At 42.2% G+C, this 26,003-nt stretch overlaps 1 protein-coding gene across 10 annotated transcripts in view; it reads left to right on the top strand.

Annotated features, from left to right (window-relative positions):
* The first annotated feature begins 247 nt into the window (after positions 1 to 247).
* Positions 248 to 26,003, top strand: part of cdca2 (cell division cycle associated 2) — a 38,480-nt gene continuing 12,724 nt past the window's right edge. For 2 of the 10 annotated variants that reach the window (XM_061817014.1, XM_061817024.1), the window contains exons 1-9: positions 968 to 1,263; positions 4,972 to 5,109; positions 5,230 to 5,407; positions 5,484 to 5,620; positions 6,975 to 7,140; positions 11,590 to 11,747; positions 14,841 to 15,014; positions 15,315 to 15,444; positions 23,770 to 24,089. In XM_061817014.1, the coding sequence (XP_061672998.1) occupies positions 5,230 to 5,407; positions 5,484 to 5,620; positions 6,975 to 7,140; positions 11,590 to 11,747; positions 14,841 to 15,014; positions 15,315 to 15,444; positions 23,770 to 24,089 (1,263 nt within the window). In that variant the 5' untranslated portion in view covers positions 968 to 1,263; positions 4,972 to 5,109. The other 8 variants (XM_061817018.1, XM_061817016.1, XM_061817019.1 and 5 more) reach the window with 8 other exon arrangements.

Raw genomic sequence — 26,003 nt, 5'->3', positions numbered from 1 at the left:
TCAGTGTACAGTCTCCCTCTATGCACCAGAACACAACGCAGTGTAGCCAGGGTGTGCGGACTGCCCTGGCTACAAGTGCAACTGTTGTCTGTCCCCGTGTGCCCTGCAACGGGCAGGTTTCAAATTACGCCATCTTGTGTGTCATAGTGGTCAGAGAACTCAGGTGGTAGGTGAAGCGTGAAGTTGGTTTTTTTTTTTTTTCCTATCGTTAATTTATCAGATTGGTTTTAGGGTGGTGGGGACGTCATTGGAAACCTATCCATTGACTAGCAACCAGTTCAGGGTATACCCCGCCTCCGGCTCCAGTGATCCGATGACCCTTGTGAGGATAAGTGGCTCAGGAAATGAATGGATGAAACTTTTTTCGTATTTTCACAGGAAAACGTCTGTAAAAGGTCTGTCTGAACTATTAGATTTAAACGAGGCCACGATGGATTTCGTATCAATCAGTTAAACTTGAAAAAAATAGACACATACTAGATCATAAGATTTATAAAGCATGTTTATTTGGGATTGGGAGCGATGTATAAGGTCATCGTCTTAACTACCTGTTTTGTTTGTTTTTGTCTTGGCACTGTTGAGTGTTTTGTCAAAGTGTAGGCTTAACAGGTACCGGTAACCAAAGCACTGGCTAGCCTGAAATGAACACGAGAGTATTTTCTTTCACAAGCAGTATCTACGGTAGGACAACCGTGTATTACACCATGAATTTAATAACGGAAGGATCGTGACTGCTACGTGATATGTCATTGTAAATTTAGGGAAAGTATGGGTTGTTCGTTGTCGTATAGAACACGAATAAAGAATAGAAATAACATCCTCAGACCTCACAAAAACTTGCACGAAACACCAGACAGGAAACGAAGCTGTGAGTGTAAGAGTCACGTGAGACTTGTCGTATTCCAATTGGTCCATTCATATTAAACTAGTTCCTGTCCTGGTTGGTCAAATGCGCTAAAAGGTTAGTACCTATAAAATGTTAGTGTTGTGTTTTTATATTGAGTCGTTTTTGACAAAACACATTTGTGGTATTTTTGCTGAGCCTCTTTGCGTTTTCTAACAAAACGACACAATGAAGTTTTTTCAAAGTATTTTTTTTAAGGATTCGGAGGCAACACACGGTGTTGTCGTGGAGTGTAATTTTAAACTCGGGAATTTTAGAATAATACATTTTTTTTTAACCATAAGTTGGTTCCAGTTGGTATCTCTATATACTTTTTGTAACAGACGCCTGTCTTTTTAGGGGGCAGGGGTATTTGTTAGGTGAGTAGACTACTTGCTATTTTGTAGTTTACAACACCTATCACTAACGTCTGGAGGTAACAGAAATCGACTACATACTGTACAAATATGACTTAAAGAGCAATTCCATTATGCTCGTAACTATTCCCGAAACGTCTTCAATTGTGTATTGAACTATTTCTGACGCTCTGAGTAGCGTATCTGCTTTTGGTAACTATGTCTGCAACGGTACCACCTCTTATGTCCTGTGGTTAGGATAATTTATTTTCACCACGAGCACTCGTGAGCAACAGATTTCAATTCATAGTTGAATACTAGACCGCCTGGAAACATTTCCTTTTTTGCTTCTCCCGTTAGGGGTCGACACACAGTGTCCTTTTCCGTGTAAGCCTTTCTCCTGCATCCTCCTCTTTTAACACCAACTTCCGTTATATCTTCTCTCACAACATCCATCAGGCTTCTCATTGATCTTCCCTGGCAGCTCCATCGTCAACACCCTTCTACCAATATCCAAACTCTCTGTCCCTTGGACGTGTTCAAAGCATCGAAGTCTGCTCGCTATAACTTTGTCTCCAAAACATCTAACTTCAGCTGTATGACCTCATTTTTATTTCTATCGAACCAGCTCACTCTTAAAGAGAACTTCAACATCTTCATTTCTGCCACCTCAAGCTCTTCTTCCTGTTACCTCTTCAGTGCCACTGTCTTTAATCTGTACATTATGGCTGCCCTCACCACCGTTTTATAAACTTTCCCTTTCATCCTACCAGAGGCTTTTCTGTCACAACACACACGTGACTGTTTCATCACTTCTGTACCACACTCACCATTGCTCTAGACCAGCGGTCGGGAACCTTTTTGACTGAGAGAGCCGTAAATGCCAAATATTTTAAAACGTAATTTCAAAAGAGCCATGCAATATTTAAAAAACTAAATACAGGTGTATTTGCGCATTTATGTCGAACCAACACTTTTAGAGTACAATACAGTCTCTGAATTCTTTTAAATAACATTATGGAGTTGCTAACCAATGATGACAAAAGCACTTCTTACCATTAATGCGACTTCAGGTGCTTCCTGGTTTTGCTCATGGTTTGACAGTCTGTTTCATACACTGTCAGATTAATCTTGACGCAGGCGTTGAGATTTTCATCCATTAATCGTGAACGTAATTCAGTTTGATTTTCTATCATGCTGGGAGGATGGTGAACAGTTCTCTCCAACAAAGGCGTCTTTTATTCATTTGATTATCTTGTCTTGATTCGAACTTGGCAAAATGTTGATTGGCAACGTCGAATACGAACCCTTTGGCATACTCCCCATCTGTGGATTTAAACACACAGCACAACCCTCCATCTCCACAATGGCTGTCCATTCTTGTTGAAAACTTCGGTGGTACCCGTATTCTTTTCTTTGAGCGACCTTTGTCAAAAGCGTTTCCATAAATAGTTGTTCCGATAAGATCACCATTAGACCCTTCTGCACCACTGAACTTCGACTACCACGCAAAAACTACAGCAACCCACTATGGCAAACTGTCTCTACGTCATTTGCGTTGCCTCCCAAACCTAGCTACGGCAACGCCACTAGGACAAACCTTCTCTGCACGACAAAAATCACATGGACAGCGTGTCGTTATGAGGGCTCGGCGAGCCATATGCAACCACCAAAAGATCCAGATATGGCTCGCGAGCCATAGGTTCCCGACCCATGCTCTAGAACAGGGTTGTCAAAGTAATTTTTGTCACGGGCCACATTGTACTTGCGGTTTCCCTCAGTGCCTGTTATGGCTGTGAAACCATAAAAATCCTTAACTGCCTCATCATATTTACATATGAAATTTATGAAGTAGTTTAGGTATCAGAAATGGAGGGTAATGGGTTTTTCCAACTATTGTTGTCTGGTAACACAAAAATGCTTGTAATACGTTATAATTTATGATAGGACATTTTGAAATTTTGGTACAGATTTGAACAAAACATCATGGAAGTTGATACACGTAATTTGCCTCCACGGGCCACATAAAATCATGCGGCAGCCCGGATCTGGCCCCTGGGCCTTGAGTTTGACACCTGTGCCCTGACCTGTGGACCTCAAGTATTTAGAGTTCTCCACCCATGGTATCTCTTCTTTCTGAAGCCTCACTCTTTCCCCTCCACCCACTCATGTATGCACATATATTCTCTATTTTGACTAATCTTCATTCCTCTCCTTTCCAGTGCACGGCTCCACCTTTCTAACTAACCATGGTGCAAGGTGATTCCAGTTTAGCCTCATCTGTCATCTATAACCACTGCAAACACGAATGGGTTCAAGGCTGATCCCTCACGCAGTCCCACTTAAATTCTTCTATCACACTTACAAAACACCTCACACACAGCACACCGTCTCACATCTTCCTGAAAAGCCGCACAACACACTTCCCTTCTCACCTTCGATCACATGGTTCTCTGCTCTGCCTTTTGAATTTTAATCTTCCTCCCCGACACCACTGTCATTTCACACACCGCCATACTATGCTGTCCAACCTCACTCTCCCCTCCCACGACCTTGCAGTTGGCACACTCCTTCGGATGGCATTATCTGCACAAGATCCACCTGTGTACGTCTACTGCTGCTCCTGTAGGTCACCGTATGTTCCTGCCTCCTCTGGAGAAAAGCGTTCACTACTGCCATTTCCATCCTTTTGACAAAGTCTACCACTATCTTTCCCCCCAAGTTACTTTCCTGGGTAACTAATTTACCCATCTCTTCTTCATCACCCCTGTTTCCTTTACCAATCTGTTCATTTCAATATGCACCAATCACAACTCTTTCTCTGGGATGCTCAGAACTACTTCATCTAACTTCTGCCAGACTTTCTTTTTCCACTTCTTGGTCACATCCTACTTGTGTGGCCTACCCACTAATCACATTGTACATAACACCCTCAATTTCAAGTTTCAGCTTCATTACTCAACCTGATATGCTTTTCACCCCCAATACATTCTTTGCTAACTCCATCCATCCATTATCTGAGGTGCTTATCCTCACAGTGGTTGTGGGAGTTCTGGAGCCTACCCCAGCTATCTTCGGTCTCGTGGCGGGGTACACCCTGAGCTGGTTGCCAGCCAATTGGTGGGCACATAGAAACAAACAACCATTTGCACTCACAATCACACCTACGGCCCCTTTAGAGTATTTAATGAATGCATGTTTTTGGGCTGTGGAAGAAAAGGGGAGTGCCCCGAGAAAACCCATGTAAGTCTCGGGAGGACATGCAAACTCCACGCTTTGTGTTTTTTTACACACTTGGCCATAAAAGCTGATGCTGATTCTGATGGGTCCGGATTAGAATCATGGTCCTCAGAACTGTGAGGCAGACGCTCTAACTAGTTGTCACCATGTTACCTCTTTGTTAACTCTTCCTTTAGAATAACTCCAATTCTCCTGGACAATGTTTCCACCTTTCTCCTAATCAGCATGTCTGCCAACCACTGAGATTTTCCTGTCATCGTTCTTATTTTCAAAGTTGTCACATTCAGTTCTAGGGTCCCTGTTTTCCTCTTCTCTTATTGGCTCAGAACCTACTTTCCACCTCGCCTTCATTTTTGACTCACTGTATCTGATTTTCTGCCGGCGCTCCGCAGGTTGACTGTATTGGTAACGGACATTGTTAACTTAGTCCACGCCCAATCCGATGTGGGATTCTTTGGATTAATGCTCATATTTGTTTGGCAACCCTTTTAGCCAGACATCCTTTCTAACGCAATCCTCTGCATTTATCCGGGCTTGAAACCGGTCTACAGTGTGCACTGGTTTGTGCTTCCATAGGGCTGCATTTCTCCCTGGAAAAATGCATAACAGATCTGCTTCTGCCTTCCACTGGTATTTATTTATTTTGCATTTTATCGTAACCAAACATGATATTTTTTTTTGTATATAATATTTAGGTACAAAAAAGTAGTAGTACTGCAGTTGGTGATTTATTTGTATTCTTTAATGCAGATGGCCACTGAACAGGGTGGAATTGTGGACAAGGAGACAGACCAAAGGGAGAAAACATCCCCCTCAAAAAAGGATTCTGCAACTGTATTAAGGAACCCTCTTGATTTTCTGAAACTCACACCTTCTCAGTTTGGTATTACTGTCCAAAGCTTCAACCCAGCACCATCAGAGCGCAAAGGTTAACTCTTTAGTGCAATATGTTTTAGAAAGCAAAGTTCACCAATCATATCCACTGTGTATGACTCCATCCCTAGAAAAGTCTCATTTGGCACAACTAAAGGCAAGAAGAAGGTCTAGTGTCGGTGTGAGGGGCTCACCCCAAACAAACTCACTCATCCGCTTCATTGCACAACAAAAAATGAAGAATTCATCAAATTGTCAACCTCCAGAGGTGAGAAGCAGTCACAACTAGGAAATTTTGGAATATTTGCCACACTATTTTGTAACGTAATGTTAAGATTACAAGCTTTGAGTTGTCCTAACAATGACAGTAACATTTTAACTAAAGCAAATGTATTTATGGTGCACATTTCATACACACAATAACGCAATGTGCTTTACATGATTAAAGGGCTTTAAAAACAAAGGAAAAACAGATTATAAACATGTAAAAGTGAGGAAAAAGTAAGGCAAGAACAAAACAGCACAAAGGATAAAGACTCGGCATTGAGTTTGTCACAGTACGGTACTAGTCACGTTGAACTGCTTACATTTCCTGAAGGCTCAGTGCCATTTGCACAATGCTTACTGTACCAGCCTGTTGCCATTATTTCAAATTGCTCTAAATTGATCGGTGACTGAATCATTTATGCAACTGTCCAAAAAAAGAATCGACATTACCTTATTACTAGTAACCTCTCATTACTCAGTAACCCTCTGTACTCTGTTTTCTGTCTCAAAAGTATTTTCTCTTGTCGTATTAGAGCGGTTCCAACTAACGGAGACAAATTCAGTGTGTTTTTGACATATTTGGCAAAGACGCGATGATCATGATTCTAGCTCTTTTGATCACGTCAACATGGTAATGAATTGAGATGTGACTGCATACTGTTTAAAACAAACTTTCTCAAGGTACGAAACTTTTTAATTGCCTGGTTGCTGCCAACTCATTAAATCCTCTAGGCCTGTATTGCTTTGTAATGTGGCCAATTACAAAAGAAAGTTGATTTGCATGTTCGATTCTTACATTTCCACATGACTGTGAAACTGATTAATTGTCCTTGCTACAAAGTAAAACTTTACATTCATTCAGACATGTACTGGTTTACTTGGATGAATCAGTGCAATGCAAATTAACATTTCCATGATGTCCTTGTTACGGTAGTAGTTTGGTAGCTCCATCGCTATGGTTATTTTCAACAACATTGTTCTCAGTTATATATACATTTGCAGCACCATATTGACTCCACAGTAAATGTATGTGTAAATAAGCAAAGCAATATGTTGGTGAGTTCACAGTGGCCATCTGTGCCAAAAAGGCTACTTTTCATTTGGAAAATCTGATAGGCTCGCATGTAATATTCACAGATAGATGCAAACACAATTACACCTCTAATTAGTTTATTTATGGTGAATGATAGAATGTGTTCATTCTCTTACATTGCTCTTAATTTGTATATTTTTTAATTAAGATTGAACTTTTCACTTGATTAATTTTACTTATGTAGGTACTTGTTTTGCCATTTGTTTACATGAAATGTTGAGTTGCAACACTGAGTAGTTATCTCCACTATCTGAACACTCAGGTTATCAGAGGTAGCCCCTTCGCTCCTCGGGTATCATCCACCCTGAAGCAGAAAATGGCTTCTTTCCACAGCCTGATGGAAGTGGAAGAGAGTAAGGTCTGTGATCTTACGCCAAGGCAGGGTGATGACACGGGAGGATGCATCAAGACAAGAGCTTATCTGTCTGGTAAGTTATTGCTATAGGATTAAAAGTTTGATTTGTCAAAAATGGCACACCATACAAAAACTATATTCACAGTAAAACCCCATGTCAAAATCTATATAGATCATTTCAAATTTGAAACTATATTAGTCCCAGGATTCACGTCTGTAAATAAAGAATCCCTGAAACTTATTACCGGCAGTATACAGATACAGTCATTCTACACAATATCACAGTTCTTGCTTTGCTGTCCTGCTATGCTGGACATTTTTATTGAAGTTGTTCATTTATTTTTTTAACTGTTTCGACAATATTTTTGTGTTAAACATTGCACTTTCACTACATTATCTGTATAGTTTTATTTTTTCGGACACTTTTTTTTTTTTCACCATTTTCATACTTTTTCCCCCAAAACTCAGGCCAAATGACAGTACTGTTGTTTTTATCCCACTGATATTGTGATATGAGAGGATAATAAGGCATCTTCATACTTTTTGAGTACAATTAACTTCCATCCATCCATTATCAGAGCCGGTTCTCCTCACAGGGGTCGTGGGAGTGCTGGAGCCTGTCCCAGCTATCTTTGGGCAGGGGCGGGGTATACCATGAACTGGTTGGCAGCCTATCCCAGGGCACGCATAAACTGGCAGTCTCACTCACAATCACACCTAAGGGCAATTCAGTCTTCTTCTTCTTTTCCTTTCGGCTTGTCCCGTTAGGGGTCGCCACAGCGTGTCATGTTTTGCCATCTTAGCCTATCTCCTGCATCTTCCTCTCTAACCCCAACTGTCCTCATGTCTTCCCTCACCACATCCATAAACCTTCTCTTTGGTCTTCCTCTCACCCTTTTGCCTGGCAGCTCCATCCTCAGCACCCTTCCACCAATATACTCACTCTCTCGCCTCTAAACATGTCCAAACCATCGAAGTCTGCTCTCTCGAACCTTGTCAGCAAAACATCCAACTTTGGCTGTCCCTCTAATGAGCTCATTTCTAATCCTATCCAACCTGGTCACTCCGAGAACCTCAACATCTTCATTTCTGCCACCTCCAGTTCTGCTTCCTGTTGTTTCTTCAGTGCCACCGTCTCTAATCCGTACATCATGGCCGGCCTCACCACTGTTTTGTAAACTTTGCCCTTCATCCAAGCAGCGACTCTTCTGTCACATAACACACCAGACACCTTTCGCCAGCTGTTCCTACCTGCTTGGACCCGTTTCTTCACTTCCTTACCACACCCACCATTGTTCTGGATTGTTGACCCTAAATATTTTAATTTGTCCACCCTCGCTATCTCTTCTCCCTGTAGCCTCACTCTTCCCCCTCCACTTTTCTCATTCACGCACGTATATTCTGTTTTACTTCGGCTAATCTTCATTCCTCTCCTTTCCAGTGCATGTCTCCATCTTTCTAATTGTTCCTCTGCATGCTCCCTGCTTTCACTGCATATCACAATATCATCTGCGAACATCATGGTCCAAGGGGATTCCAGTCTAACCTCATCTGTCAGCCTATCCATTACCACGGCAAACAGGAAGGGGCTCAGAGCTGATCTAGGTCACATCCTACCTGTGGGGCATAGCCGCTAAACACATTATACATAACACCCTCAATTTCAAATTTTAGTCTCATCACTCGATCTGATACTCTTTTCACCTCCAAGACATTCTTAGCCAGCTCTTCCTTTAAAATAACCCCTACTCCATTTCTCTTCCCATCTACTCCGTGGTAGAATAATTTAAACCCTGCTCCCAAACTTCTAGCCTTACTACCTTTCCACCTGCTCTCTTGGGTGCACAGAATATCAACCTTTCTCCTAATCATCATGTCAACCAACTCCTGTGCTTTTCCTGTCATAGTCCCAACATTCAAAGTCCCTACACTCAGTTGTAGGCTCTGTGCATTCCTCTTTTTCTTCTGACGATGGATCCTGTTTCCTCCTCTTCTTTGTCTTCGACCCACAGTAGCTGAATTTCCACCGACGCCCTGCAGGTTAGCAGTGCCGGGGGCGGGCGTTGTTAATCCGGGCTCTTCTATCTCTGGTGTTGAGGTCACCGAGGTGGTTAAAAAGCTCCTTGGTGGCAGCCCCGCGGGTTGATGAGATTCGCCCGGAGTTACTAAAGGCTCTGGGTGTTGTTGGGCGGTCCTGGTTGACACGCCTTTGCAGGGTCGCGTGGACATCAGGGACAGTGCCTCTGGATTGGCAGACTGGGGTCCCACTTTTCAAGAAGGGTGACGGGAGAGTGTGTTCCAACTATAGGGGGATCACACTCCTCAGCCTCCCTGGTAAGGCCTATTCAGGGGTACTGGAGAGGAGGGTCCATCGGGAAGTCTGATCTCGGATTCAGGAAGAGCATTATGGATTTCGTCCCGGCTGTGGAACAGTGGACCAGCTCTACACCCTCAGCAGGATCCTATTGGTTGCATGGGAGTTCGCCCAACCAGTCAACATTTTGTGGACTTGGAGAAGCCGTTTGACCGTGTCCCTCGGGGAGTCCTGTGGAGGCTTCTTCGGCAGTATGGGGTACCGAACCCCCTGATACGAGCTCTTCGGTTTCTGTACGACAGCTGTCAGAGTTTGGTCCGCATTGCCGGCAATAAGTCAGACTCGTTTCTGGTGAGAGTTGGACTCCGCCAAGGCTCCCCTTTGTCACCGATTTTGTTCATAACTTTTATCCACAGAATTTCTAGGCGCAGCCGAGGTGAAGAGGGTGTCCAGTTTGGTGGCCTCAGCATCGCATCTCTGCTTTTTGCAGATGATGTGGTTCTGTTGGCTTCATCAAGCCGTGATCCCCAGCTCTCACTGGAGGGGTTCGCAGCAGAGTGTGAAGCGGCTGGAATACAAATCAGCACCTCCAAATCTGAGACCATGGTCCTAAGTCAGAAATGGTCAGTCTGCCCTCTCCGGGTGGGGGATGAGATCATGCCCCAACTGGAGGAGTTCAAGTATTTTGGGGTCTTGTTCACGAGTGAGGGAAGAATTGAGCGGGAGATTGACAGACGGATCGGTGGATTGTCTGCATTGATGCGGACTTTGTATCGGTCCGCTGTGGTAAAGGGCTAAGTCGAAAGGCAAAGCTCTCAATTTACCAGTTGATCTACGTTCCTACCCTCGGCTATGGGCCCAAGCTGTGAGTCGTGACCAAAAGAACAGAATCCCAGGGTGTTCGGGCTCTCCCTTAAAGATGGGGTAAAAAGCTCGGTCATCCGGGAGGGGCTCACGGTCGAGCCGTTGCTCCTCCGCATTGAGAGGAGCCAGATAAGGTGGCTGGGGCATCTGATTCAGATGCCTCCCGGACGCCTCCCTGGTGCAGTTTTCCCCGCATGTCCCACCGGAAAGAGACCCCGGGGACGATCTAGGACACGCTGGAGGGACTATGTCTCTCGGATAGCCTTGGAACGCCTCGGGATCCATCCGGATGAGCTGGAAGAAGTGGCTGGGGAAAGGGAAGTCTGGCTATCCCCTCCTGAAGCTACTTCCCCGCGACCCGACCCAGAAAAGCGGTAGAAATGGATGGATGCTGCCGTCAAATTTCTAGTTGGTTATTAGAGTGAAATTAGATTTTTGCCGTGTACCTTTCACATTTTATAAATTATATATATTACGCCATGTAGAGGTTATGAAAAATCTGTACAATTTCATTACAGTATGCCACCGTCTCATAGAGTTTGAGAGGTGTAGCCTTCACTTTTATTCCAATATGACAGGGGTACATATGACTGCATATATGTATGTACAGTTTATATACCATGACAAAATTTGTGAAATGTTGTTTCTTTAAATACAACTAATTATTGAACAACATCATTAATTTCTTTGTTTTTGTTTAATGATACCGCTTTTCTGAAATGATTTATATTTTTTGTCTCATTAAAATAAATAAATAAATAGATAGATAGATGTGTTGACTGGCCCTTCATATTTTCTTTCAAGAATTGTACCGATCTAAAAAATTCTCCCTGGGTAGTCAAACATATGAACATGCTGTTTTTGCAAATTTCTTTATATATTGTTCAGTCCTATTTCATTTTTACTGAGAGGTCTGGGAAATGTCTGAAATTTTTAATTTTAATTTTTCGAAAATGTGTAGGAACCCTGTTAGCAATAAACTTTCTTGTCACAATACCATATTAAATTACCTTACTAGTTTGTAAGTAATTATCACGTTCTAATATTTCACTTTATAACTGACTTATTTTAATATAGTTTTTATTACAATACACCATAAACATTTTTTTTCCATAACTGTCTATAGTTGGCAGTCATGGAACATCTGACCTGTAACAAAATATTATACACAGTTTGGCTACAAATGTTTCCAAACCCTCTTTCCAAAAGCATATATCCAACTTAGATTGTCTAAATTCATATTCATTTAAAAACTTTAGATTGGAGAAACGGCGAGTTTGTACTGTGATGGTACAATGTTGTTTCTCTTTATATCTTTTCCAGTGAGTGCATTTTTCATTTCAGATGTATTTAATCAGGAAGAAGGCAAAGAGAACCACCCTCCAATGTTGTCACCTGCACCGAGCAAGAAGCGTCGTATGGCTCCTCTCGAAGGCTGTGAAGGAAAGATTAGGGAAGCACACACTCACACTCCAGACCTTCGTTTAAACGGGAGGGAGGAGGTATTATCTCTTGACTGTAAACTTCCTTGACTGATGTCAGTTAAACTACTGCAATATGTTGCGTATAATGGTGTGCATTTTACATAGGTGTAGGGAAAATGGAAAAACTTTCACATTTTATAAATGTGTGCCGCCATCTACACATTATGAAAAAGCTGTACAATGTCATTCCAATATGCCACCACTACCTAGAGGTTATGAGCAAGTGCGGCCTCCACCTTATTTCCATGACAGATGTACTAATGGTTCCATATATGTACTGTACAGTTGTGCTCATAAGTTTGCATAGCCTGGCAGAAATTTTTTTTTTTTTTTAATCTTTTTAAAATACAACTGACTGAGCAACAAGCATCATTAATTTCTTTATGTATTGTTTCATGATAATGCTTTTCTCAAATGCCTGCAAATTTAATTTGAATCTCAAAAAAAATAAAATTAAATATTTATACTGGCCCTTCATGTTTTGTTTTAAGTATTGTACCCATCTAAAAAGTTCTGCCTGGGTAATGAAACGTATGACCACAACTATGTCTTGACATTTAGGAAATCAAAGTAGGGCTGTAAATTTCAAAATAAGAGCAGGTCAATTACAAAAGCAAGTATTAACTATCCAAATAAAGTGCTTAAATTCAGAATAATTTGGGAAAAAAAGTAACAGGTAATACTAATGCTTTAATCGTACTGGTAGAAGGAAAAGCATGTATTGTAAAAGTACAGTAGCTAGATGGGTTTTACAAAATTTTGAGTTCAACTTTGGGGTTGCATATAATACAAATCCATTTCCGTTGAAGTTGGCATGTGGACATTCAGCACGTGTTACAACAGCGTTGCTAAAAGACTTCTTTTCCTTTTGGCTTGTCCCGTTAGGGGTCGCCACACCGTGTCATCTTTTTCCATCTAAGCCTATCCTGCATCTTCTTCTCTAACACCAACTGCCCTCATGTGTTCCCTCACCACATCCATCAACCTTCTCTTTGGTCTTTCTCTCCCTCTTTTGCCTGGCAGCTCCATCCTCGGCACCCTTCTGCCAAAATAGTCACTTTCTCGCCTCTGGACATGTCCAAACCATCGAAGTCTGCTCTCTCGAACCTTGTCTCCAAAACATCCAATTTTGCCTGTCCCTCTAATGAGGTAATTTGTAATCCTATCCAACCTGCTCACTCCTAGAGAAAACCTCAACATCTTCATTTCTGCCACCTCCAGTTCTACTTCCTGTTGTCTCTTCAGTGCCACTGTCTCTAATCCGTACATCATGGCTGGTTTCACCACTGTTTTATAAACTTTGCCCTTCGTCCTCGCAGAGACTCATCTGTCACATAATACACCAGACACCTTCCACCAGCTATTCCAACCTGTTTGGACCCGTTTCTTCACTTCCTTACCACACTCACCATTGCTCTGGATTGTTGACCCTAAGTATTTGAAGCTGTCCACCCTCGCAATCTCTTCTCCCTGGAGCCTTACTCTTCCCTCTCCACCTCTCTAATTCACGCACATATATTTTGTTTTACTTCAGCTGATCTTTATTCCTCTCCTTTCCAGTGCATGCATCCATCTTTCTAATTGTTCCTCTGTATGCTCCCTGCTTTCACTCCAAATCACAATATCATCGGCGAACATAATGGTCCATGGGAATTCCAGTCTAACCTCATCTGTCAGCCTATCCATTACCACAGCAAACAGGAAGGGGCTCGGAGCTGATCCTTGATGCAGTCACACCTCTACCTTAAATTCTTCGGTCACACCTACGGCACTGCACACCTCACCATTTTTTTGCTGCCGTCATACATGTCCTGTATTATTCTACCACACCAGACTTCCGCATGCAGTACCACAGTTCCTCTCTTGGTACTCTGTCATAGGCTTTCCCTAGATCCACAAAGACACAATGTCGCTCCTTCTGACCTTCTCTGTACTTTTCCACTAGCATCCTCAAGGCAAATAATGCATCTGTGGTACTCTTTCTAGGCATGAAACCATACTGTTGCTCGCAGATACTTACTTCTGTCCTGAGTCCAGCCTCCACTACTCTTTCCCATAACTTCATTGTGCGGCCCATCAACTTCATTCCTCTATAGTTCCCACAGCTCTGAACATCGCCTTTGTTCTTAAAAATCGAAACTAGCACACTTTTCCTCCATTCTTCAAGGATCTTCTCGCCCGCTAGTATTCTGTTGAATAAGTTGGTCAGAAACTCCACAGCCACATCTCCTGGAGAGGTTGGAGTCCAAATTGCTTCCATACCTCCACAACTATGTCACCAACTCACTTTCCATTTTTCATCCTTTATAGGGCCTTTCTTACTTCCTCCTTACTAATAATTCCCACTTCGTGGTCCTTCACGCTTGCCTCTTCTGCTCGTTCTTCTCTCTCATTTTCTTCATTCATCAACTTCTCAAAGTATTCTTTCTATCTATTCAGCACACTACTGCTACCAGTCACCACTTTTAGCGTGGCTAAAAGACTGTGGGTACTAAACTAGTCTGTCTGCAGTGCAGGCGTGTCTCCCATTTGAAAATATGTGGCACATTTATTAAGTGTAAAATATGACAACAAAGACCCTAGACTGTTGAACAGGTGAAGCTGTACCTCAAGCAAGAATGGGAAATAATTCCATCTCCACAGGTTCAACAATTAGGGTCCTCAGTTCCCAAACGTTTATTGAATGTTGTTAAAAGAAAAGGTGATGTAACACAGTAGTAAACAAGACCCTGTCCCAGCTTTTTCGGAACGTGTTACAGCCATAAAAGTCAAAGTTCCTGATTTGTTAAAAAGTGTCAGTTTGAACATTAAATATCTTGTCTTTGTAGTGTAAACACGCTTTGCAAATCATTGTATTCTATTTGTTTTAAGACAACTTCATTCTTACTTCATTGGAATTGTTTAAACATGAGTGCGCATTATACATAAGATAATGCATTTTTTACTTCTCTTAAATCAGTGTTAAAAAAAATAACCATTGTTATTCCTTGCATTGAAATGTGAAGGTATATCTAGATGTATATGTATATTTATTTTGCTTTAAAAAGTACAACAGTTTTTGTTGTCAGTGAATTTATCGGAAGCTTTGAAATTGTTTTTTCATGTAAAAAGGGAGATATGGATCAAGCGGCAGAGTACAATCACACTGTCAACAAAGGGCTGCTCCGGTCAAGTGAGAATGAAGACGAAATCCAACCTGTGCTTCTTTCTACACCTCTCCATGGTTGCTGTGAACCACCCATATCTGTGGAACATCATATCTTTTCATCCAGAAGCAACCAGCAGGTGTGATGTTGTCCCTTGTATATGTTAGCAATGACTTGTCAAAAATGCAGGACTCTGTTTTTCATTTTTGGCGAATTTTTGCTATTCGTGGTTCGGCAACTGTCCCTATCCACTTCGAATACCAGGGGTCCACTGTAATTCCTCATTGGCCAATGACTCACCATTCCTGATTTTTTTTTTTGGGGGGGTCTCCCAATTTGGGTCCATCAGCAGTTTCATTGTCAAGAGCGTCAAAGCTAGTGATGCCAGCACTTGAACTACAGTCCAATAGAATGACAATGTAACTTTTTCTCTCTACAGGACAATTTGTATGAAACTCAAAGCCCCACTGAAGAACAGGACAGTGACCTAAGATCAGCTTCATCTGAGGAGTCTTTCTCTGCATTCCAGTTGTCACTGCGCCCCTCTGAACTGGAGATAAACGCAGCAGGTAAAATACACACACTGCTTTCTATCATGCAAGAATAACCATTCATACTGGTTCTAAAAATCTTCACATACAAATTCAGCTTTGTATTACTCAGGGATGACAATTTTCCGCAGATCGGCGGATTTGCGACTTTTTCAGACCAAAATGACCATTCTCGAGATATCCGCAAATCCGTTGATAAAATTTCAGGGCGGTATCGTGCCCCTGCCTCTCGGTGGTGGGCTCCGAGCTGCAAGTTCAGCTTAGTGCTAGCACAAGTACGACTATCATATGCCATTCTAACTTGCTCGGTCGTGTAAATATTTGCATTTTGCGACATAAACATTAAAACTTGTTTGCGGCAGATCACTCGATTGGACAACAGAGTTATACAGTATAACGATCCAATCGTGTTAGTCGTTAATCGAGTTTCTCCATTGCTATGTACGTGTGTTCTTGGTTCTCAAAAATCGCAGTGTAACTTGTTAGTTAGCCAAGTAATGGCGCATGGGACTTAGCGCGAACTGAGCGACGGTGTGTTCAAAGTTTTACGATGGCGAAAGTGTTAGAAAAAAAGGATGAAGATCGAGCGAGTGGTAATGTAATCTTTATTCATATTGTTCTAAAAACTTGTGCTTCATCTCTACACTATACTAATTCTATGAATAACTGACTGCATATCAAAAAGAAAATATGATGTTGTATCCATATTAAACAGTGAAAGAGATTGAAAATTCATTCTGAAGTTTGGCAAATGGTGAAACTCTTATATGTAATGTGCTTCAAATAAGCACAATAATTCAAGCATTGAAGAAATGAAACTGATGTTTAAATTTTTGCTGTACTGGTAGATCAAACAAGGGACATTTTTTCCACAACTACAGTTAAATTCAGTGTTGAAATTAATGGTTTGGGGGCTAACAAATTGGTAAATCGCTTAGCCCCCTGGGCCACCAACGGGGCACTGCGCCTGCACCATGCTGAGGGCCTGCGGCCCCCAGACCACCGGCTACTTTTCAGACTTTTTTCTCATTTGGCATTCTCATCCCTGATTACTTTGTCAGGCTTTAATTTTTAAGGATCTGCCAATACAAAGTCCCGATTCTATACCTGGCACTCCTCATTTATGTTGCCTCGAAACGAAATGATATGTACTGTATGTCGTTACGAGGGCTCTGCGACCGATATGCAACAATCAAGAGAGCCAGATATGGTTAGGTTCCCGACCCCTGATGTAGAATGTTACAGTATACAAAACAATGGTAGGTTTATGGTTGTTAAATCTTACAGGAAAGTTCAACATTTGTGAAAAATGGCTCACGTCTGTTAACAACTGTTTCTTTTTCGCTAAACCAGATTTCAACAAAATGGGGAAATTGTGGGATATATTGGTGCTGACCAGTAACGTTAACCACAGTTAACTTTGTCAGTGTCATTAAGTAACAATGTAAGTTACCATCTTTTGAGCAACACATATTTATCGGTCGGTTTTGTATTGCCAGGTTAATGATTTAACCGGTGGTTTTGGGATAACCAAGTTTCGAACCAGGATGCTGGAATGTAATGTCGGGATCACAACGTCCATGGCACTCACGTTTACTTCTAGCTGACTTTGAAAGCATACAGAAGGAATAACACACTTTTGCAAATACTGGCCTAATATTTTTTATATTCCATGACATCCACAAAAATATTCTGGTGGAAGTAAAGTAAAATAAGTGTTTTGATTTAATATTGATTGTATCATGTTGATCTGCCTTTTGATAACTGATTCAACATTGGAATACCGCATGCTAGGCTTCAAGCTGCCTGTGTAAGCATGTTCCTGTTTGCTAGATTTTGCTGCTTTTGAATTGAAAGCAATTGAATTAAGCTATTGCAGATGAAAGCCCATCTATATATTTTGCAAACTGAGAGGTGCAGTTGTGATCAATGTCATTAAACAATTCTACAAAGGTGTTCATATATATCACATTGTTATTTGCAAACGGCTCCCCTCTTTCAATACAACTGTATTTTCAAGTGGGTAGAATCCAGGAACACAAACACTACCAATTATGCACTAATACCTGCCCTTAACCATTGAGTTCAAGAAGGGCTAACATTCTTTTTTTTTTTTTTTGTCTTCATAGCTTATACAGTGAGTGCAGTTTTTAACAGGAAGAATAAGAAAAGAAAATGCCAAATCACTCACCTTTCAGCGAAATGCGCCATATTTAACTCAAAATCGTCAATTTTTGTGCATTGCATAGTTCCAATGATTTATTTTTTTTCCCTGGAAGTGGGTGTAGGCCTATGGCCGTCGCTTATCTCAGAGGCTGTTTCATTCTTTGAACCATGGCAGCTAGATCCATTCCACATAATCACCATCCACACAGAGGTAATTGTGAATATTATTCCGTGCCGCACTAATAGGCAGCATGAAGTTTCGCGTCTGCACTCTGGACCTGGGGCCTCAACTTAAAAGACTTGCATGGATTTCCTACTGAAACGTGGCGTATGCTCAAATCCCCAAAACTTAGTACACACAAAAATATCCAGATGTATGAATCTGTGCATAGGCATGATTTTAAGCACATTTCCTTCGTACATCTGCAATCAATGTAAAATTGAGCGCATGTTGGAGGAGCCGACCCCTACCTGTCCAGGCCTACATTTAATTAGGAAAACCATATTTAAATGAACCCTGCACCTGACACCCTGATCTCTGCATGATCAGGAAAAAAAGGAAAATTAGCAATGTAATGGGAAAATTTTATTCTTTTTTTCTCTGTATAAAGTTGCTCAATGAAGTGGAGGTATGGAAGAAAATCCTCTTTTGGCACATTGTCCTCCGGTCTTAACACGCGAAAGAGGAGTTAATGGGACAGCTAGTGCTGCTGTCAGTGCTGTGGAGTCAGAACAGCTCACACACGCTGAACTAAAAAAAGTGAGATGGCAGACATTAAGGTGGATGTGAAGCGGAGAACAGCTGCCCACCGCCAAAGTGTAGCAAATACAGATGGAGGAACCGGGAGAGAGGACCTCCCCCTGTCTAAGGAGAGAGTTGCTGCAATCATGGGTGACACTAAACTAACATGTGGCTGACTCTGTTTACGCCCAAGGTAAATACTGTGTATTTACCATGTATGCAACAAATGTGATCATATAATAATAACCTAAACTCAGCCTTGTGTGAATTTTGTATCTACAGTGCCTTGTAAAAGTGTTTGCCCCCCTTGAACTTGTCAACCTTTCGCCACATTTCAGGCTTCAAACATAAAGATATAAAATTCCAATTTTTTTGTCAAGAGTCAATAAGTGGGACACAATCATGACGTGGAATAAAATTTATTGGATATTTCACACTTTAACAAATAAAAACCTACTCATATTTGTAGTGCCACCTTTTGCTGCAATTACAGCTCCAAGTCGCTTGGGGTAGGTCTATCAGTTTTGCACATCGAGAGACTGAAATTCTTGCCCATTCTTCCTTGCAAAACAGTTCAAGATCAGTGAGGTTGGGTGAAGAGCGTTTGTGAACAATCTGCCCACAGATTCTTGTATTGATTCAGGTCTGGACTTTGACTTGGCCATTCTAACACCTGGATGCGTTTATTTGTGAACCATTCCATTGTACATTTGGCTTTATGTTTTGTATCATTGTCCTGTTGGAAGATAAATCTCTGTCCCAGTCTAAGGTCTTTTGCAGGCTCCAACAGATTCTCTTCCAGAATGGTCCAGTATTTGGCTCCATTCATCTTCCCATCAATTTGAACCATCTTCCCTGTCCCTGCTGATGAAAAGCAGGCCCAAACCATCAGACTGCCACCACCATGTTTGACAGTAGGGATGATGTGTTCAGGGTGATGAGCTGTGTTACGTTTAAGCCAAACACATCATTTTGCATTGTGGCCAAAAAGTTCGATTTTGGTTTCATGTGACCAGAGCACCTACTTCCACATGTTTGATGTGTCTCCCAGGTGGCTTGTGGCAATCTTTAAACAAGACTTTTTATGGATATCTTTGAGAAATGGTTTTCTTCTTGCCGCTCTTCCATAAAGGCCTGAATTGTGCAGTGTACGACTAATTGTTGTCCTATAGATAGACTCTCCCACCTCAGCTGGAGATATCTGCAGTTCATCTAGAGTGATCATGGGCCTCTTGGCTGGATCTGTGATCAGTCTTCTCCTTGTTCGAGGTGAAAGTTTAGAGGGACGGCCGTGTCTTGGTAGATTTGCAGTGGTCTGATACTCCTATTTGAATATGATTGCTTGCACGGTGCTCCTTGAGATGTTTAAAGCTTGGGAAATATTTTTGTATCCAAATGCGGCTTTAAACTTCTCCACAACAGTATCTCGGACCTGACCGGTGTGTTCCTTTGTCTTCATGATGCTCTTTGCACTTTAAACAGAACCGTGAGACTATCACAGAGCAAGTGCATTTATACTGAGACTTGATTACACACAGGTGGATTCTATTTATCATCATCAGTCAACGTTGGATCATTCAGAGATCCTCACTGTTAGTCTGGAGTGAGTTTGTGCACTGAAAGTGAAGGGGGCGAATGATATTGCACACGCCACTTTTCAGTTTTTAAGTTTTCAAAAACATATAAAATATTCAATAAATTTCGTTCCACTTCAGATTGTATCCCACTTGTTGATTCCTGACAAAAAAATATTTTATATCTTTATGTTTGAAGCCAGAAATCTGGCAAAAGGTCGAAGTTCAAGGGGGCTGAATACTTTCAGAAAGCACTGCATGTTGTCTGAATATCCTCCCTGCATGTCCTTTAAATTCAAATAGAAGCATGTCAGCATATCAAAGAGGATATACAAAACTTGGACTCTTGTTTGATAACTAAATTAGTTTATTACACAGGAGTGGACACTCACTCACAGCCACATGCTGCATCTTTCAGGGATTTGTCCACCGTCCCAGTGTCTCTAGTGCCACAGGCAGATTCATACCCCATTCCCAACTTTACTCCTCTATAGTTCCCACAGCTCTGAACATCCCCTTTGTTCTTAAAAATGGGAACTAGAACACTTTTCCTCCATTCTTCAGGCATATTTTCGCCCGCTAGTATTCTGTTGAATAAGTTGGTCAAAAACTCCACAGCCATCTCTCCAAATTGCTTCCATACCTCTACCGGTATGTCATCAGGACCAGCTGCCTTTCCATTTTTCATCCTTTGTAGTGTCTTTCTGACTTCCCCCGTAGTAATCATTGCCACTTCCTGGTCCTTCACACTTGCCTCTTCAACTCTTCCTTCTCTCTCATTTTCTTCATGCATCAACTTCTCAAAGTATTCTTTCCATCTATTTAGCACATTACTGGCACCAGTCAACATATTTCCATCGCTATCCTTAATCACCTTTACTTGCTGCACATCCTTCCCATCTCTATCCCTCTGTCTGGCCAACCTGTAGAGATCCTTTTCTCCTTCTTTCGTGTCCAACCTGGTGTACATGTCTTCATATGCCTCTTGTTTAGCCTTTGCCACCTCTAACTTTGCCCTACGTCGCATCTCGATGTACTCCTTTCGCCTCTCCTCGGTCCTCTCAGCATCCCACTTCTTTTTCGCTAATCTCTTTCCTTGTATGACTCCCTGTATTTTGGGGTTCCACCACCAAGTCTCCTTCTCCCCTTTCCTACCAAAAGACACACACCAAGTACTCTCCTGCTTGTCTCTCTGATTACCTTGGCTGTCGTTGTCCAGTCTTCCGGGAGCTTCTGCTTTCCATCGAGAGCCTGTCTTACCTCCTTCCGAAAGGCCGCACAACATTCTTCCTTTCTCAGCTTCCACCACATGGTTCTCTGCTCTACCTTTGTCTTCTTAATCTTCCTACCCACCACCAGAGTCATCCTACACACTACCATCCTATGCTGTCGATCTACACTCTCCCCTACCACTACTTTACAGTCAGTAACCTCCTTCAGATTACATCGTCTGCACAAAATATAATCCACCTGCGTGCTTCTACCTCCGTTCTTGTAGGTCACTATATGTTCCTCCCTCTTCTGGAAATAAGTGTTCACTACAGCCATCTCCATCCTTTTTGCAAAGTCCACCACCATCTGTCCCTCAAAGTTCCTTTTTTGGATGCCGTACTTACCAATCACTTCTTCAACGCCCCTGTTTCCTTTACCAATATGTCCATTACAATCTGCACCAATCACAACTCTCTCGCTGTCTGGGATGCTCAGAACTACTTCATCTAGTTCCTTCCAGAATTTCTCTTTCAACTCTAGGTCATATCCTACCTGTGGGGCATAGCCGTTAACCACATTATACATAACACCCCCGATCTCAAATTTTAGTCTCATCACTCGATATGATACTCTTTTCACCTCCAAGACATTCTTAGCCAGCTCTTCCTTTAAAATAACCCCTACTCCATTTCTCTTCCCATCTACTCCGTGGTAGAATAATTTAAACCCTGCTGCTAAACTTCGAGCCTTACTACCTTTCCCCTGCTCTTTTGGATGCACAGAATATCAACCTTTCTCCTAATCATCATGTCAACCAACTCCTGAGTTTTTCCTGTCATAGTCCCAACATTCAAAGTCCCTACACTCAGTTGTAGGCTCTGTGCATTCCTCTTTTTCTTCTGACGATGGATCCGGTTTCCTCCTCTTCTTTGTCTTCGACCCACAGTAGCTGAATTTCCACCGACGCCCTGCAGGTTAGCAGTGCCGGGGGCGGGCGTTGTTAACCCTGGCCACGACTGATCCGGTATGGGATTCTTTAGATGAACGCTCATATTTGTTTGGCACAGTTTTTACACCGGATGCCCTTCCTGACGCAACCCTCTGCATTTATCCGGGCTTGGGACCGGCCTACAGATTACACTGGTTTGTGCCCCCATAAGGCTGCATTTCAATTCAACTAGCTACAATTCACTGTCTGAAATTCAACCGGCTACAATTTGCTGTCTGAAATTCAATTGGCTACAATTCGCTGTCTGAAATTCACCATCTGTGCCACCAGGCAGGGTTACTTCAGGTCAGAACTGAACACCCAGCCAATCGCAGTTACGCTTTCTTAGTCACGTGACGTCACATACTAAGGAAGCATGACTGGATTGGCTGGCTATTTGGTTCTGACCTGAAGTAACCCTGCATGGTGGCACAGACGGTGAATTTCAGACAGCAAATTGTAGCCAATTGAATTGTTAACATTAAAAACTTACAGTGAAATACAACTATTGAAAATGTGATCACTTTGCATTTCAAATTCAAATCCCGTTTTCTGTGCCATTTCAAATTAAAATCCTGGTGGCACATATTTACTTCCATACTGTCGCTTCTGCTGTTAAGAGGTTATGATAATTTTCCTTAGTTATATTGAGGTACATGTTGCTCGCTCCTTTTTTTTTTTTTTTTAAATCAACTATTAGTTCTTTCTCAACTATTTTGTGCACGAGACTTTAACCTCCGCATCGGGCGCTGTTTGTGCAAATTCATATGAACAGCAGGTGACGTTAGTCTAGTTCACCAACCAAACGACACAAGAAAGTGTATTAATATTAAATAAGACTGCCCCGCTGATCTTCGTGCATGCTGAGGCCTATCCCAGCTATCTTTGGGGGATAGGCGGGGTACACAGTGAACTGGTTGCCAGCCAATCGCAAGACACTTAAACAACCAGTTGCACTCACATTCACACCTACAAGCAATTTAGAGTCTTCAGTTAACCCACCATCCATGTTTTTGAGATGCGGAAGGAAACCGAAAGCAACCAGAGAAAACCCACCCAAGTTGGGGTAGAACATGCGAACTACACACAGGCGGAGCCAGGATTTAAATCCCAGGCCTCCTAACTGTATATATTTAATAATGTAATGTCAGTTTTCCAAGAGAATGACTACTCTAAATCCATCCATCCATTTTCTTAGCCTGCTTATCCTCACAAGGGTCATGGGGAGTGCTGGAGCTTATCCCAGCTGTCAACGGGCAGGAGGCGGGGTACTTCCCGAAATGGTTGCCAGCTAATCGGAGGGCACATCGAGACAAACAGCCGCAGTCACAATCACACCGAGGGGAAATTTGGAGTGTCCAATTAATGTTGCATGTTTTGGGAATGTGGGAGGAAACCGAAGTGCCCGGAGAAAATACACACAGGCATGGGGAGATCATGCAAACTTCACACAGGCGGACTGAGGATTGAACACAGGACCTCAGAACTGTGTGGCCAACGCTTTCCAGCTGCTCCACCGTGACGCCCACTATTCTAAATGATAAATTAAAATTTTAATTTTTTTAATATATTTCTCTAATTACCATGGGTATTACGAATAGCGTGCACAGATAATAACCTCACTTAATTACCTTCAATTTTTGTCATTCATGTCCATCCAGAAAATGATTCCTCTCGAGGACCTGCAACAAAGAAGATAATGAAGCGGGTGCATTTTGGAGGTCCTCTTTCTCCTGAGTTCTTTGATAAACACCTGCCTCCCAGCACCCCATTGCAGAAGGGGGGAACACCAGCTGAAGTCCCCACACAAGGTTCAACAAAGCTGCATTCTGTGTTGAAAACACCACAGAAGAATGAAATTTGCACCCCGCAAGCCCAGTCAGACTTTAGCGGTCTGTTTGGCGCTTCCCCGGCACTTGCGGCATTTCACAAACACAGGAGGCTGCCAATGGAAGAGGATGGAGTGGAGGAGTTAGGAAAGGTATGTTATCTTTTTAAATACAGTGTGAGAAGGTTGCTGGGAGTATGACGTCAAGAGAGAAAATTTTCCTATTTTTCTGACCATGTTGATTTCCTAACTAAACATCTTGGTGAATCAATATTGGGCCAAATAATTTTCCTATCAATAAGTATACCCTATATGTTCCACAACTTAAGCAAAAACAAATGTTCAATACATGCTTACCAGAAGAAGGAACTACTTCCTCATCTTGTAACCGTATTTGCAAACAGTATCACAATTGAGTTTTGAGAAAAACTACTGCCAATAAAAATAATTGTCCACGCATGAAACAAAAAATGTTTGTCAAACAATGGCGTCGACGTAGAGTCCCAAAAAAATAATCATGCGAGACAAAATGATACAACTAGCAGTGATGCGCCAAAATTTTGGCTGCTGATATTAGCCCAAAAGTGCAGTTTTGGTTTCAGACCAAAAGATCTTTCTCGCTGATATGAAAAAATCCAAAATAACGAAAGTAACATGCTGTTTATGACTGCCAACCTATAGTTTTGCCATGGTGCAAGCTTGTACACTCCATGCATTAGTTAAAACATGTTGGAACTGAGGACCACCCGGAACTAGAACCAAAATAAGGAGCCGAAACAGTCTAAACCCAAATGACCCCCAACCCTATCGTGAGCAAAGACAGCCCAGGACGGGAAGACGGGAGAGGTAGGCAGGGCCAAAAAGGTGTCCCGGTAGCTATTTACTGTGACTGTGTGAGTGTGGTGTGGTTAAAATTGGAGAAACTGAAAGTCACTGACAGTGTAGTGGTACACACTCCTGACTTTGGTGAGGGTAGCGTGGGATCGATTCTCACCCAGGGATGGTGTCAAGTGTCCGGCGACTGACTCGCAGCCAGTTCAGGGTGGAGTCCGTCTTTGCCCGAAATTTGCTGGGTTAGGCTCCAACACTCCTGCGACTCTTTCAAGGATAAGTGTTTGGAAAATGGATGAATGGATTGGAGAAACTGCTAAGTGTGATGAGACATGGCCACATGGCAATAATGACCTGCCACTATCGCCCCTACCTTGGCTGACCAGCTCCCCAAATGATGTGGGAATATATGTCGTGCATTATAAATCTACGCAAGAGAAACGTGGTGGGACAGAGAGGAGGCCAAAGTGCGAGGAAATCCAGCCCAGTGTCTTCCTCAGCCTGACCCTTCTTTTCCCCTAGAAAGAGGTGTGGGTGTGTGCGTGTGTGCCAGCTTAATGCCAAGTGTCCCCGGTATCATTGGCACCCAAGCCAGACTGAGGATTTGAAACTAACCTTCCACCCCGTCAGCCATCTTTACGCCACTACAGACACACTCCACAGCCTCACTCACCCAACCAGCCGAGTGCTGAACCCACCGAAGACCTGTGTAGCGTAGGCTGAGGAGCGCGCCAGACGCCATACATCGCGAAAGCTCCTCAGCAGAACACAATTTTCGCCCCCAAGCGCCGCACTGAAGTGACCAGCCACCAACCTCCACAAAGTCATGCCCCCAACTCAGTTTTTGGTGTTGCTCAAGCATTTACATTTGAGTGCATCACTAACTACTATTACTATTACTACTAATACTACTACTACTACTACTACTACTACTACTAAATATTCATTACCGTAGGTTAACAAAGTTTTCTTCACATTCCATGATTTCTACCCCAAAAAATTTTCAGAGAAACTTTAAGGGCTGTACAATATTTTGTTTAAACATCTGAAAAAAAATGAATTTTTTAATAGCTGTCATTACTGTAAAATTTACAAAAACTAAGGTACCCCAAAATATGTTACATAAAAGTGATCTCATGTTAAAGTGTACTTACTTTATAACATTAGCTTGACCTATTACATGGACAAAGCATCCCTCAGTTAAAATTGACTTACTGTTTGGTTAAAAAAATGTGC

The sequence above is a fragment of the Syngnathoides biaculeatus genome, chromosome 4 (assembly GCF_019802595.1).
Source record: "Syngnathoides biaculeatus isolate LvHL_M chromosome 4, ASM1980259v1, whole genome shotgun sequence".
NCBI classification, from domain to species: Eukaryota; Metazoa; Chordata; class Actinopteri; order Syngnathiformes; family Syngnathidae; genus Syngnathoides; species Syngnathoides biaculeatus.
The sequence above is the reverse complement of the archived record's forward strand: the minus strand, read 5'-3'. Positions and strand labels throughout refer to the sequence as shown.